The sequence below is a fragment of the Macaca nemestrina genome, chromosome X (genome assembly GCF_043159975.1).
Source record: "Macaca nemestrina isolate mMacNem1 chromosome X, mMacNem.hap1, whole genome shotgun sequence".
Taxonomy (NCBI): Eukaryota; Metazoa; Chordata; class Mammalia; order Primates; family Cercopithecidae; genus Macaca; species Macaca nemestrina.
The window spans coordinates 158,406,672-158,422,543 of record NC_092145.1 but is presented as its reverse complement, the minus strand read 5'-3'; the positions used below and the strand labels follow the sequence as shown (position 1 = coordinate 158,422,543).

The 15,872-nt window shown below is 49.9% G+C and overlaps 2 protein-coding genes across 3 annotated transcripts in view; both read right to left on the bottom strand.

Moving 5' to 3' along the window:
* LOC139355397 (polyprenol dehydrogenase-like) overlaps window positions 1–15,517 on the bottom strand; it is a 292,394-nt gene extending 276,877 nt beyond the window's left edge. Inside the window, exon 1 of the mRNA XM_071088981.1 lies at window positions 15,390–15,517. Coding sequence (XP_070945082.1) covers window positions 15,390–15,498 — 109 coding nt within the window. The 5' untranslated portion in view covers window positions 15,499–15,517. The remainder of the gene's footprint in view (window positions 1–15,389) is intronic.
* On the bottom strand, window positions 861–15,528 carry LOC139360837 (E3 SUMO-protein ligase ZBED1). Of its 2 annotated transcripts, none has more exons than XM_071088979.1 (2): window positions 15,390–15,528; window positions 861–5,202 (listed from the first exon to the last, which is right to left on the bottom strand). In XM_071088979.1, exon 2 carries the CDS (start codon window positions 5,146–5,148, stop codon window positions 3,064–3,066), a length of 2,085 nt encoding a protein of 694 aa, XP_070945080.1. In that variant the 5' UTR covers window positions 5,149–5,202; window positions 15,390–15,528; the 3' UTR covers window positions 861–3,063. The 2 variants fall into 2 exon arrangements, with proteins under 2 accessions (XP_070945080.1, XP_070945081.1); XM_071088980.1 differs by having other exon boundaries at window positions 861–5,199; window positions 15,390–15,517.
* Between the last annotated feature and the right edge of the window lie 344 nt (window positions 15,529–15,872).

Sequence of the window (15,872 nt, the reverse complement as noted above, 5' to 3'; positions counted from 1 at the left end):
GGAAGGAAGAAGAGAGGGAGGGAGAGGAGGAGGGACAGAGGGAAGGAAGGAAGGAGGGAGGGAGGGAAGGGAGAGAAGGGAGGGAGGGAGAGAAGGGAGGAAGGAAGGAAAGAGAGGGAGAGAAGGAAGGAAGGAAGGAAAGGAAGGGAGAGAAGGAAGGAAGGGAGAGAAGGAAGGAAGGGAGAGAAGGAAGGGAGGGAGAGAAGGGAAGGGAGGGAGAGAAGGGAAGGGAAGGGGAGGGGAGGGAAGGAAGGGAGACAAGAAGGGAGAGAAGGGAGGAAGGAAGGGAGGAAGGGAAGGGAGGGAGAGAAGGAAGAGAAAGAAGGAAGAGAAGGGAAAGGGAAGAGAAGGGAGGGAAGGAAGGGAGGAAGGAAGGATTGGTTGGCTGAAGAAAAGGGAGGGTTGGAGGGAAGGAGGAGGGAAGGAAGAAAGGATGTGACAGGAGATGAGGAAGACAGGAAGAGAGGGGAGATAAGGAGGCTGCGGGGAGAGGGAAGGCGCTGATGCCATCCGGATCCATCCAGGCTGCCTCGTCCATCGGGCCTCCTTTTATACAACTATCCACTAAGTGAAGGAACTGGCAAAAGGGAACGCTTTCACCAGCTGCCGACTTGATTCACTTCGATATTTTGATGCCAAAACACCCGAAAGTACATCATAACTTGAGGACAGACAGATGAGAAAGAGGAGCACAGAAGTGACTGCGGGTGCCCTGGAAAAAGTTGCTTTAAACAAGGACCACAACAAAAATAAAAATAGTAACAACAAAAACCCTCCCTCCACTCCCAGAATCAAGGGATTCAGACCAGACCAGCTGCAGTCCGGACGGACACGCGGCAGACGAATGAACGAGCAGTTCATGTAGTTCTCTGGTTTATTGAACAACAGTCCAACTTTAAAGCATTAAATAAGAAGCAACCATTTAGGAGGGGAACAATGGCTTAAAAATAAAAATGAAGACAGAGCCAGAGCAGTTCACATTTTTCACATGAGTGACGAAAAGCAAATGATTGAGACGGAAAGGGAACGTTGGCAATGCTACAGAATAGAGGCCCCGGAGGCATGGGCTGCCCTGCGTCCCCAAGCCTCCGGGCAGAACAGAGAGCAGCCCCAAAGCCTGCCCCACTATGTCCCTTCCAGCTGCCCTTCTGCTGAGAACACCCGGAGCTGAGGCTTCCAAGTTCATGGCAGAACCGCTTCCCTTAAAAAGCAAGCAAAGGTTACGTGGATTTCTCCCGCGCTTCCTTCTCTAGACTTACACCGGCTCAGGACGTAAGGATAGAATTCTGTGCTGCTTGTAGCCCTGAGAAGTCAGCAGCTGTGAAATGCAGGTAGTTCCTGCTTCACCCTCTGACACCCAGAGTTCTTCGGGTCTCGGCAGAACATTGCCTGGAGCTGAGTGGGGTCATCCCTCCTAGACACCGTCCTCCCCAGCCCACCTTGTCTTCACGGAGGCAGAGAACCTGCTGCACGTAGAATCCAAGCAATACGCTAAGCTTCATTAAGTATTTTTCCTCCACTTAAAAAGCAGTTCTACATGTTGGAAAACGTCTTTGTTTCCCTGAATGACTGAAAGCAACTCGCAAGAATCCAGCCACGGAAAACCCCCCCGGTGGCAATGTTTTAAAATTCATTTCCCCTGTGGTATTGAGTTTAAAAGAGAAGCAGCAAGAGTCCTTTCCGGTAATCAAAAACACCCTATGTGGAAAAGCTGGCCGCATGGAGGAACTGGACTTTTAGGGCTGACACACACAAGACATAACCTCCAGACCCGTGAGCCGCCCACTTTTGTTTCGTTTTGAGACAGAGTCTCACTCTGTCATCCAGACCGGAGTGCGGTGGCGCAGTCTTGGCTCACTGCAACCGCCACCTCCTGGGCTCAAGCGATTCTCCCACCTCAGCCTCCCGAGTAGCTGGGATTACAGGCGCACACCACCACACCTGGCTCATTTTTTTGTATTTTTAGTAGAGACGAGGTTTCACCATGTTGGTTGGCCAGGCTGGTCTCGAACTCCTGACCTCAGCGTGAGCCACCACCCAGTTTTCAAGGACCAACTCCACAAAGTGAATTTTGGCAGGGAGCAGGAAGCAGGCTGACAGCAACCTGTCGAAAATACAACACAGTCCACACCATTTTTTTTTTGTTTTTTTTGTTTTTTTGCTTTTTGTTAAGTGCCTGCATTTTTTACTCATCTGTCACATTTTTAACCAAACATTAAAAAAAAAAAAAAGGTCTCTCAGGTCTCTCTTTTGAAGAAGGGCATTTTGGCTAAAAGGACTCTCCCCATTTCCCAGAAGCAAGAGGTCCCCGCTTGCATGAGAATGTAAACATGAATTCAGTGATCTGGACCTCGCAGAAGTCACACATGATGATCAGGAAAGGTTCGTTCGACGCCACCCAGAATGTTCCTGTGTGTCTTCTAAACCCTCCCAGGGAGAACTTGAATCAGATATGGTATGGTGTGGGTCTCAAGTATCTGTGAAGGAACAGCTCCTCTAGGCTCTGCTGCATGCGGGGCGTTGAGCATTGCAATTCCCAAGCAGAAGTCACCAGGGCCCCGGGAATAGGGGAGGAAAGAAACCCACTCAAAGCCGCCTCTCTTGTGTCTTCTTTTTTCTTTTTGAGACAGTCTCGCTCTTGTCGCCCAGGCTGGAGTGCAGTGGAGCGATCTCAGCTCACTGCAACCTCCACCTGCCAGGTTCAAGTGATTCTCTGGCCTCAGCCTCCAGAGTAGCTGGGATTACAGGAACGTACCATCATGCCTAGCTAATTTTTGTATTTTTAGTAGAGACAGGTTTCGCCATGTTGGCCAGGCTGGTCTCCATCTTCTGACCTCAGTTAATCTGCCCACCTCGGCCTCCCAAAGTGCTGGGATTACAGATGAGAGCCACCACGCCTGACCCTCTCTCGCTTCTCGAATCTCTTTCCTTTTTCCACCTTCTAGGTGTCAAAGACAGTGGATGGTCTCTGAGGTTCAAAACCAAGCTGACCAGGTGAGTATTTACAGCAAAGCATCCAATGGGCTGCTGCGGGGATGACCTGTAAGACAAGACGCTTCCTCGCTACAGGAAGCTGCTGTCCCTGATGCCAAAGAAACCGCCGCTGACGCCGTCCCCCAAGGAGAACACCTGCTCCTGGTCCAGGCCCCACTCCCCCTCATCCTGGTCCTCGGGTTCTGCCTCTGCCCCACTCCGGGCGTTCTCATACAGAAACACCTGCTCGTCCACGTGCGCGGGGGCCAGCCGGTTCCTCTTGGCGCTGACCACGTTGGCGGCGGAACCAAAGAGACGCTCAGGCGCGACGCGCGTGGCTGTCACGCACCAGTACTTCTGAAGCACCTTGGGCAGCAGGGGGAAGAGGGCCAGGCGGTCCGACCACCACTTGAGGGGGTCTTCGTTGAGGCCGAGCACCTTCTGGGATTTGAAGTTGCTCAGCTCCTCCACCACCTGGGCGTGCCATTCTTCCTGGTCCTCCACGCCGCCCGTCTGGCAGAAGATCTCGGCCAGCATGTTGTTGATGACGCTGGTGGGCGGAGGCGTGGACGTCCGCATGAGCTTCTTTACGGGAGGCTCCTCGGGCACCGGGAAGATCTTGTCCTCGGCCGGCCGGTAGCCGCCGTCTTTGACCTTGTCCAGCAGGCCCTTGGCCTCTTCCACTACGCGGTTCTCCACCTGCTGCCGCTCGAAGGCAGAGAGGAAGGGCAGCCTCTTGTAGCGGGGGTCCAGGAAGGTGGCGACGTTGAGAAACATGTCAATCTCAGGCGTCTCCTGGTAGGTCTTGGAGAGCTCCTTGGCGATGACCTCCTTGGCCATGCTGAGCTCCTTGGAGTCGGTCTCCTTGATGTTGAGCGTGGTGTTGAGGAGCATGTGCAGCAGCGGCTTCACCATGCTGATGGTGGGGTACCTGGAGGCTGACAGCATCTCGGCCACCTGCTTGAAGGGCTGCAGGAGCTCGACCAGCCCCTCGATGGTGGCCCACTCGCTGGCCTCCAGCATCAGGTGGTGGTTGTTGCTGTCCTCCACCAGGACCCCGGCGATGACGAACTGCTGCTCCTTGAGGCGCTGCAGCATGGCCAGCGTGCTCCCCCACCAGGAGACGCGGTTGCTCACCAGCATGCAGTGGGCCACGTTCTGCTGCTTCTGCTTCTCATAGAGCATGTACATGGCCACAGCAGACTGCTGGAAGTACTCCACCAGTTTTCGGCAGCGCGACAGCAACGCCCCCAGCTTCGGGAGCTGGAAGGCCTGCTGGATGCCGGCGTTGAAGGTGTGGCCCAGGCAGGGCATGTGCACAGCGATGTCCAGCAGGGAACACGCCTTCACGATGTCCTTGCCGTAGTTGGTGGTGGCCCCGAAGACCTTGGCGCTGATGCCCCACTCGATGAAGACCTCGTAGAGCACCCGCGTGATGGTCTCCGCCGTGTTCTCTTCGGGCACCTCGAAGGTCTTCAGGCAGCGGGAGCCCACGGACAGGCAGTTGGGGGCGCCCAGGCCCAGGAAGTGGGCGGCCAGCGTAACGTAGGCACGGTTCTGGTTCTCGCTCCTCCACATGTCAGTGGAGATGCCACACCAGGTGGCCTCGGCCAGCTCCTTCAGGATCACCTCCCGGACGGCCCCGTACTTCTCAGGGATGGCCTTGGTGGAGATGTACTTCCGGCTGGGCAGCTCGTACCGGGGGTCAGCCGTCTTCAACAGCACCTTGAAGGTGGGCTCGTCCACGATGGAGGCCGGGTACAGCCCCTCGCAGATGAGGCCCAGCACGGCGGCCGTCAGCTCTTGCTGCTTCTTGCTGTCGTAGCCGTGGCCAGCCTTGACAGCCAGCGCGTCCTGCCCGGGCTGCTGGGACGACTCAGGCTTCAGCTTGGAGAAGGCGGTGGCAAAGGCCTCGCGCATCTGCTCCGTGTTGCTCTTGACAAACTCGCAGAATTCCTCGGGGTGGTTCTTCTCCAGGTGGTAGGACAGGTTGGAGGTGTTTCCGGAGTAGGCGATCTGGGCCATGCAGATACGGCAATAGATTTTCTTCCACTGCAGGATGCATCCCTCAGCATTGGTGTCAAAGCCAAAATACTTCCACACCTTGCTCTTGGCGCGGGGGTGGGCCACCAGCTTCAGGTCTGTCTGGGAGCTCTCCAGGCTTTTATTCTCCATTGCTTCTCCACTGGAGCCTGCCTGCTTGGACGGCCGCTCATGCGTGGGGACCTGCTGAGAAGGGCCAAGACAAACACAGCATGAGAAGGGACCCAGGCAGATGTGGGAGCCCTGCTGGGGAGACAGCCGGGGTGCCGGGGCAGCTCCGCTTTCAACCAAAGGGCACTGGGGCCGGACGGCTGGACCTTCCTTGCGGGTCACTTTTGCAAAGCGGAGGTGGGAAGCTAGCGCAGGAACACACTCTTTCTTCTACGTCAATCCAACGCAGCGGTGCCGCACGTGTCAAGGTACAGGTTTGCGAGTGAGCACGGCATTTTTGCAGGGCTGTACCTGACAAGTGCCTTTTTTTTTTTTTTTTTTTTTTGAGACAGAGTCTCGCTCTGTCACCCAGGCGGCAGTGCAGTGGCGTGATCCTAGCTCACTGCAACCTCCGCCTCCCAGGTTCAAGCGATTTTCCTGCCTCAGCCTCCTGAGTAGCTGGGATTACAGGTGCCTGCCACCATGCCCAGCTAATTTTTGTTGTTTTAGTAGAGATGGGGTTTCACCATGTTGGTCAGGCTAGTCTCGAACTCCTGACTTCAGGTGATCCACCCGCCTCGGCCTCCCAAAGTGCTGGGATGACAGACGTAAGCCACCGCGCCCAGCCTGACAGTGCCCTTCTCATCGCAGGGGCTTGTTGTTCCTGTTCTAAGAGCTTTGCCAAGCACCTGCCACGTGGGAAAGCTGCGTAGATCTTTTCTGGGGACGCCACCTACATAGAAGAGTCCACAAGCGGCCAGGCAGGCCCCCTCTCCCCCGGCAACCATCACAGCAAGAATCGCTGTCGAACGCCACCTGAGCTTCATTAACTGCATTAAAGAAGCCAAACAGGACCTCCATCTGGCTACAGCCGGATTTCCTATAGCTAAGAGGCATTGCACATTCTTCTCCAACTTTCTGGTTTAAAATGAAGCCATGTGGAATGTCACAGGCTTTGTTTTTAGCACAGGTACATCCGTGATCTGTAAGCACATCTGAAGAAGCATGGATTTCTCAATCCCTGGAACTTCTCAAAATGCCCATTGTATCCAGTCACACCTGTGGGCAGAAAGGCCCAACTGGGTAAATATCACACACCTGTGCAAACATCATCGGGCACTTGGTGTGGAGGCTTAGATGACCCCGAAGCCAGTCCCCAGGGTTCCTGTTGAGGTTGAATACTCACACATACAGGCCCTTCCAGGTGCCACGCAGGAGGCCACCTCTGTGACTGGGTTGCCCAAAATGACAGCTGGGCTTTGTTAAAAGGTATAATTGTATCTGCAGGTGTCCAGTACAGCACTCAGGAGGGTAAACAACGAAATGCACCACCCAAGCACGTTCAGAGTGTCGGGACAGTCAGTGCAAGGAAGCATATTTCAATGATCACTATAGTGGGTTGAAAAGCGTCCTCCTCTGCCAAAGAAAATCTGTATCCACCTGGTACTTGTGACCTTGTTTGGAAAAAGGGTCTCTGTAAATGTATTAATAACGAAAGCAAAGATCTTAAGATCAGATTATTCTCAGTCGGGGTGGTCCTAAATGCAGTGACCAGTGTCCTTAATAGAAGACAGAAGAGGAGACACAGACACAGAGGAGAAGGCCACACGAAGACAGAGGCCGAGACTGGAGTGATGCAGCCACAAGCCCAGAGTGCCTGGAGCCCCCAGAAGCTGGGAGAGACAGGAAGGATCCTCCCCTGGAGCCTCCAGAAGGAACTGCTAAAATCATGGTGGATTGAACAGTGGTCCACAGAAAGATCTGTCCACATCCTAAAGCCCAGGACGTGGAATGAGATCTTACTTGGTTATAAGAAATTTTGTAGATCTAATGAGTTAAGGATCTGGAGATGAGGTCATCCGGGATTCGGGTAAGCCCTAAATGCGGTGACAAATGTCTTTATAAAAGACAGAAGAGGAGATACAGACATGGAGAAGGCCACATGGAGACAGAGACAGAGGCTAGAGTGAAGATGTGGCTGGCCTGAAGCCCAGGGACGCCGGGAGCCCCCAGGACCCGGGAGAGGCAGGAAGCACGCTCCGCCTAAGCCTCCGGAGGGAGCGCAGCCCTGAGACACTTTGATTTCAGACTTCTGGCCTCCAGAACTGGGAGAGAATAAGCTATGGTTTTAAGCCCTCCGGTTTCTGGTACTTTATTACAGCAAGATATTCTGAAGGTTAATTTTGCCCCCAATAATGAGTAGAGGTCTTAGAAAGGCCCCCCGTCTTCATGGGCAGTCGCGGCCTATGTTGCTGGCTTTCCATCTCCGGTGCCTGTCCAGCGCTTTTTAGGGAGCCGCCACCATGTGCCAGGTGAACTGGGCATTACCATAGCCTAGCAGCACTGCTTCCCAAGAGTAGGGTGCAAGGATGGGGGTCCTCTGACCAACGCCAGCATCCTGGTTTGTTCTAAGGTAGCAAGCCAAGAGAATGAATAACACAACCGGGACTTCCAGCAAACGGGGAACCCTCAAGCTGCATGTTCTGCAGCCGAGTTAGGGTGGGGCCCCTGGATTACACAGTCAGCGGAGGCAGAAAATCATCTCAAGAGGCCTCGGTCTAGCTCTGAAATGCTCGCTTTTAAGTCTGACCTGAGTGAGAGGACACAGCTGTTATCAGATCCTCCATCGTCATCGTCATCATCATCATATTATTTGGCTGAAACAGGTTTTGGTACTTGGGGGAAAAGGTTTACATTCCATTATTATTATCTGTGCTATTAGGCTGAAAGAGGTCCCAGTCCTCAAACAAAAGTTTACATTTTATTATTATTATTATTATTATTATTATTATGAGGCTGAAAGCGGTTCTGGAACCTGAAGGAAAGGTTTCTATTCCATTATTTATTACTACTTTTATTATGATTAGGCTGGAAGAGGTCCCAGTGCCAGTAACAAAGGTTTATATTCTAATTATTATTGTTATGGTTGTTATTATTATTAGGCTGAAAAAGGTCCCAGTACCTGTAGCAAAGATTTTTATATTGGCACCAGGTGCAGTGGCTCATGCCTGTACTCTCAGCACTTTGGGAGGCCAAGGCGGATGCATCACCTGAGGTCAGGAGTTTGAGACCACCCTGGAAAACATGGTGAAACCCCTCCTCCACTAAAAATACAAAATTAGCCGGGCGTGGTGGTGGCACATGCCTGTAGTCCCAGCTACTCGGGAGGCTGAGGCTTGAGAATCACTTGAACCCAGGAAGCAGAGGTTGTAGTGAGCTGAGATCACGCCATTGCACTCTAGCCTGGGCAATAAGAGCAAAACTCCATCTCAAAAAAAGAAGAAAACAAACAAAAAAAAGATTTATGTGCTATTATTACTATTATTTTTAGGCTGGAAGAGGTCCCGATACCTGGAAGAAAAGTTCATACTCGGTTATTATTATCTGTCTGAAGGAGGTCCTGAAAGCTGGAGCAAACGTCCAAATTCTATTATTATTATTATTGTTGTTATTATTATTATTATTGTGATTATTTGACTGAAAGAGGTCCCAGTGCCTGGGGCAAAGGTTTCTATTCTATTATTATCATTGTCGTTATTATTATTCGGCTGAAACAGGTCCTGATACCTGTAGCAAAGGTTTATATTATTATTATTGTTATTATGCTGGAAGAGGTCCCAAATACCTGGAACAAAAATTTTCATTCCATCATTATTATTATTATTAGGCTGAAAAGAGGTTCTGGAACCTGGAGCAAAGGTTTGTATTCTATTATTATTACTTTTGTTATTAGACTGAAAGAGGTCCCAGTAACAGAACAAAAGTTTATATTCTATTATTATTATTAGTTGGCTGAAAAAGGTGCCAGGACCTGTAGTAAAGGTTTATATTCTATGATTATTATTAGGCTGAAAGAAGTCCGAGTACCTGGAACAAAAGTTTATATTTTATTATTATTATTTGGCTGAAAAAGGTTCTAGTACTTCAGTCAAAAGTTTATGTTCTATTATTATCATTGGGCTCACAGGTGTCCCAGTACCTGGATCAAAGGTCTATATTCTATTAATACTATTCTTATTATTACTATTTGGCTGAAAAGAGGTTCTGGTACCTAGAGCCAAGTTTTATATTCCACTATTATTGTTATTTGGCTGAAAGAGGTCCTAGTACCTAGAAAAGAAAGTTTATATTCTATTATAATTATTATTACTATCATTAGTATTGGTCTGAAAGAAGTCCTAGTACTGTGAATGAAGGTTTATATTCTATTATTCTTCTTATTTGGCTGAAAGAGCTCCCAGGACATGGAGCAAAGTTTTATATTCTATCATTATGAGCATTATTACTATTGCTATTGTGATTATTGGGCTGAAAAGAGGTCACAGTACCCTGAACAAAGGTTTATATTCTATTATCATTAATATTATTGTTATTTGGCTGAAAGACATTCCAGGAGATGAAGGAAAGGTTTATATTCTATCATTATTATCATTATTACTATTATTGAGCAGAAAGAGGTCGCAGTACCCTGAACAAAGGTTTATATTCTATTATCATTAACATTATTGTTATTATTTGGCTCAAAGACATTCCAGGAGATGAAGCAAAGGTTTATATTCTATCATTATTATTACTATTGTTATGATTATTACTGGGTTGAAAGAGATCACAGTACCCTGAACAAAGGTTTATATTCTCATTAATATTATTATTATTTGGCTGAAAGACGTCCCAGGAATGTGAAGCAAAGGTTTATATTTTATCATTATTATCATTATTCCTAGTTATTATTATTATTGGACTGAAAGACGGCCCAGTACCATGAACAAACATTTATATTCTATTATTATTATTATTATTTAGGTGAACAAAGGTTTATATTCTATTCTGATGATCATTATTGTTATTTGGCTGAAACAGGTCTAGTACCTGGAGCGAAGTTTTGTACTGACAGCAGAAATTCCCAAACCCCTAACCAAGTGACTCCTGGATGGAGGCACAAGAAGCTCCCTCCTACATATCTCCTGCTGTCAGAATCCCATGGGACTCTCAGGTAAAGCATCGCCCACACAGCAGGTGGGTTCCACCTGAACCCACGTAACAGCCACAGCGGAGCTGGCCTTTCGTAGTGAGTACCCTCCCTCCTCCTTCCTCCTCCCTCGCAGTGCTTCCGTGCACACAAGGCCACAAATAAAGGTTGCTGCAAACCAGCCTCTCACTGTCTCATTCTTCAAGGCTGGTGCGGCATCCCAGGGCGGGATTGCGGGGGATACTCCCCAGAACGCCCTCAGGGGGCCGGCGACTTCACGTTTCCAATTGCACATCCATGAGAGGCCAGTAGACGTGCCTCACATGACTCTTACCAGAACGACACGTCACAAGACACCAGTGTGAAGAAGCAGAGGAAGGAGCCAACCCTTTGTGGATGAGGCTGACAAAACCCTAAAACTCAGCCATTCTTCTCCCTAAGTTTTTGTTATTTTGGAAATGACAATCATTTTTATTTTAAAAAACATACAACACATGGCCAAAGGGTAGCAAGTTTCTGTTCGATGGGAGAAATAAGTTTCAGTGACCTACTGCACAGCGTGGTGGCTATAGTTAATAGTGTATTACGTATTTCAAAATAGCTAAAAGAGGTTTTTATTTTGATTTTTTTTTTTTTTTTTTTTTTTTTTTTTGAGACGGAGTCTTGCTCTGTCGCCCAGGCTGGAGTGCAGTGGCGCAATCTCAGCTCACTGCAACCTCCGCCTCCCGGGTTCACACCATTCTCCTGCCTCAGCCTCCTGAGTAGCTGGGACTACAGGCGCACACTGCCACACGCAGCTAATTTTTTGTATTTTAATAGAGACAGGGTTTCACTGTATTGCCCAGGCTGGTCTCAAACTCCTGAGCTCAGGCAATCCACCCGCCTCAGCCTCCTAAAGTGCTGGGATTACAGGCGTGAGCCACTGTGCCCGGCCCACTAATAGATACTTTAAATGTCTTGTGTGCAGTGTATACTGCTTGGGTGATGGGTACACCAAAATGTCACAAATCACTACTAAAAAACTTACTCATGGAACCAACCACCACCTGTTCCCCTATAATCTATGGAAATAAAAAAAAAAACAGAAAAACAGGTAAAAGAGATTTTAAATGTTCCCACCACAAAGGAAAAATAGCAGGTGATAGATGTTAGCAAGATTTAATTATTCCACAATGCCAACATATAGCAAAGCATCACAATGTGCCCCATAAATGTACACATTTATATATTTATATAAAAATATCAGTTGTTTTCATTTACATCTACATTATATAAATACAACTTACTTGTATTTTATATTTATAGAAAAGTATAAATTATTCTAAAAATATATATATTTAATAAAAATAAAATATATAAACAATAAATATATTACATACATTCTTGGTAGTAACATGTAACTGGCCTGTTACCATTACTTTTAAATAAATTGTTAAATATGTTTTAAATTTCTGTTTTAATGTCTAACAGGATGACTTATTGACTGTTATAGTCCACAAAAACAAAAACTGTCCGGGGTCCTCGTTTTTTTGAAAGGGATTCTATGATCAAGAAGTTGGAGGCCGGGCGCAGGGGCTCACCCTTGTAATCCCAGCAATTTGGGATGCCAAGATGGACGGCTCACCTGAGGTCAGGAGTTTGAGACCAGCCTGACCAACATGGAGAAACCCCGTCTCTGCTAAAAATACAAAATTAGCCAGGCATAGTGGCATATACATGCCTGTAATCCCAGCTACTCGGGAGACTGAGGCAGGAGAATCACTTGAACCCGGAAGGCAGAGGTTGTGGTGAGCCGAGATCACGCCATTGCACTCCAGCCTGGGCGACAAGAGCAAAACTCGGTCTTGAAAAAAAAAAAAAAAAGAAGTTGGAAAACTGCTGTTTTTACTTCTACCTGATTTCTAATAGCCACTGTTCACTACTTATAAAACCAACAAGAATTAACTTTCCCTTTATAGGTTAAAAAAAAAAGTTTGAAAAGTAGGACTTCTATAAATAGCTTTGTAAGTGGGCCAGTTGGCATATTTTTCGTAAATACTCACTCCTGTGGTACAGCATTTACGAGTCCATTTTGCATCCCAGAAAGTGAAGGAATATTCTGTGGCCTATTATTTACAATAGAACTTTTAAGAAAAATTCTGTACAGTACTGGAACTGGGCTTGACTATAGGTACCATCAATTTTCTCTCCTTTGCAAAACTCATTGATGCATCAGAGAAAATGTAATTTCTAAACAGATCACCCTGTTATTAATACTGGTGGGTAGAGACTTTCTTCACTCAATACGATCATTTTCAACAGATTTCAGGCCATATCAATGTTCAAGTTTTGATGCCATACTAGGATATTAAATACACTGATTAAATCACCTATTTTTAAATCCAACCAACAGATACACCTTACTGAATGGGCCACATGGACAGTCTTAAGAACACAGGGGCAGAACCTTTTATAGGAATTGTCAATTTGCTTCTAAACCCCCTCTGTAAAGGCATGACCAACATCTATGATTAATTTGTAATTATCTTGTTTTTCCATGATAAACTGGAAGAAGACACCATTTAGGAGTGGATTCCAGCCGTGATTTCTTCCTTCTCATACTATGTAAGTCAACTCATGTGGAATGTGTAACCCAGGCATTTCCTTTGTAAGATATCTAAGAACAAGCTCCACTTGGAAGTCCTAAGAAAAAACTGCCCTTGCTTCCAATCTGCAGTGGGGAAACTGGCCCTCGTGGTTATTCAAACAGCTTAGCTCAAAAGCCCTGGACAAAGTTCAACGTTTCCTCACCAACAGCAAAGGTCCACCAGAGAGAAGCAAATAAAAAACGCCGTTTAGGAAGCTGGCCACCAGCAGACCAAGGAAAACCGCATTCCTCCATCGATAACAAAAATTATTTTTAATCCATACACAGGAAGGGGCTCGATGAGGACAAGCTACTGAAGTTAATCTTTAGAGAAGACCATTCTGTTTCGATACACACCGGGTACAGAGCCCCTTGGCAGACACGTGACTTCACCAGAAGCTTGTCCTCTTTAACAACCTTCTGTTGTTGTTATTTAATCAATAAAAGGAAAAAAAAAAAGAATCCACCCCTCCTTTCTAATGCACAAAGAGCAAGTTTTTCAAAGGCCAGCATTTTGGTGAGCTGCTGCAGGAACCCCAGCCTCTTCTGCCAGGGTCCACACAGGCCCTTAAGAAGGTTTAAGGGGACCTTTCTGTAAGCAAAACTAAAACATCATCTTCTGAGAGACGCCACACAACTGTTCGCTGGCTGTAAACCGTTTACCTTGCAACTGATTACTTACTTCAAACAAACATGCTCTCCTGCCCTAGGAAGGCCTGACTGCAGTTCCTTTACGCTCCTTCTTCTACGCACTTGTAATTATGCTAAGCAGGTTTAAAAAACAAATACTGAAGCCAGCCTGGCTGAAAAAGAAAAGCTTAGCTCACAGAAAACTCAAAGCTTTTTCTGGCGAGAGGCGGGAGAGAGTGAGGCTCATTTTAAAACATCCACTCCAGGCACGCTTCTCAAAGTGTGGAGCTGGGACCCCTGGGGTTCCCTCAGTGGGTGCAGAGTGGAAGTCTAAAGTCATTTCACAATAAGGCACCCAAGCGCTTCGCCTGGCTGACTCCCAGTCTCCCAGAGGCATGCAGCAGTGTCTTCCAGAGGCCTCCTGACATGCCACGAAACCGTCTACAGAGGCAGAAATAACAGCTCTCTTCTTAGGCTGGACATTTAAGACATATGGGGCAACGTACACCCCCACCCCCACCACACTGACCCTCTGAACGCTCTGTTTTGGAAAACTGTCATTTTTGAAAGAAAGTGTCATTTAGCCTAACATGGAATTATCATTCCCTTTATACCAGTTCACAAATAATTGTTTACAGGTTTCTAGGTTTAAATTGAGAATATGGGCTGGGTACAGTGGTGCTCTGTCTGTAATCCCAGCAGTTTGGGAGGCCCAGACTGGAGGATTGCTGCAGGCCAGGGGTTCAAGACCAGCCTGGGCCACATGGTGAGATGCCATCTCTACAAAAGATTTAAAACATTAGCCAGGCGTGGTGGCTCACGCCTGTAAACCCAGCACTTTGGGGGACCCAGGTAGGAGCATTGCTTCGGCCCATGAGTTTCAGAGCAGCCTGGGCAACATAGCAAGACCCTATTGCTACAAAAAAAATTAAAACATTAGACAGGTTTGGTGGCTCACACCTGTAATCCCAGCAGTTTGGGAGGCAAAGGCAGGAAGATCGCTTGAGCCCAGGAGTTTGAGACCAGCCTGGGCAACACAGCAAGACCCTGTCCACAAAAAATTTAAAACATTAGTCGGATGCAGTAGCTGGTGCCTGTAATGCCAGCACTTTGGGAGGCTGAGGCAGGACTGCTTGAGCCCAGGAGTTCGAGAGTAGCATGGGCAACATAGCAAGACTTCATCTCTACTTCCTATTACAAAAAATAAATTAATAAATTCTGAACCTGCAAATCTATGAATATAAGTAATCTTCATACACAAAACACAGTGGCGGTCCTCACTGATGAGTTCAGACAGTAAACGAGTCCTGCAAAGTTGGAGATCTGTGACTCAGAGATGTTTACAAAGGCCAAGGAAACAAAGTTGCCACTTACCGGGCCTGCCCTCCCCACCAGACCTCCGTGGCTCCCCAGTGCCCGAGCAGCCGCCCCTGCGTCCCCTCTGGAGACGTTCTCCGGAGAAGGGCCCGTCCTCACTTACCCTGGGGTGGGTGGGGGTCGAGGTCCCTGGGACGCCCCCTCCTCCCCTCCGGGGCCTGGCGGGGGCGCGCGGTCACTGGCCGACCGCAGGCGGCAGGCAGAGCCGCCTGCGGTCTGGGGCGCGGGGCGTGCGAGCCCCCGGGTCCCCGGCCATGGCCCGGAGGTGTCAGGGTGGGCCGGGGGGCGGTTGCACGGGGGCGGCTCGGTTGGAGCCCGACCCGGGACAGGCGGGGAGAACACACGCGCGGGGAGGGAAGGGCCAGGCCGGGCCGGGCCAGCGCGGGGGGCGCGCAGAAGAGCCGGCGGGGACGGGAAGCGCGGGGCGGGGAGGTCCCAGGCGCGCACGCCCCCCGCAACCCCGGCCCCACCGCGACCCCCGCCCAGTCCCACTTCCGGGAGCGCCACCGCCTCGCCAAGGTCACGCAGAGACCCCGCGCTCCCGCCCCCGAGCCCGCCCCGGCCCGCGCCCGCGCCCACCCGGGTCCCCGGAGCCCCGACCCCCCACCCCGCCCCGCTGACCTGGCTCCAGGAAGCCCCCGCGGCAACGCCGTAGCAGCTGCGCCAGGATCACCGCGGCGCCGGCCGCGTAGACCCGCAGGGCCGCCCGCGCCGCAGACAATGGCGACATGGCTGCCCCGGCCGCGCCGCCGCCGCTTCCGCGCCGCCCGCGGGACTCTGCGCCCGCCCGCCCGGACCGACAGCGGAAACGCGCCCGCCCCGGACCGCCCCCTGCCCGCCCCGGACCGCCCCGGCGTGCGGGGACCCCCCAACCCCAGACCCCGTCCGGGCCCGCTGGGATCCCGCACCGCCTGCAGGACTGGGGACCCCGAGCGGACCACCGACCCCAGCCAGGACGCCCCCCCCGGGACCACAGACCCCAGCCAGGACCACCCCTCCAGGACCACTGACCCCAGCCAGGACCACCCCTCCAGGACCACTGACCCCAGCCAAGGCGCCTCCCTCAGAACCACAGACCCCAGCCAGGACGCCACTCCAGGACCA

Coding starts and splice junctions, on each gene's coding strand:
- LOC139360837 (XM_071088979.1), bottom strand. CDS start 5,148: ATGGAGAATAAAAGCCTGGAGAGCTCCCAGACAGACCTGAAGCTGGTG.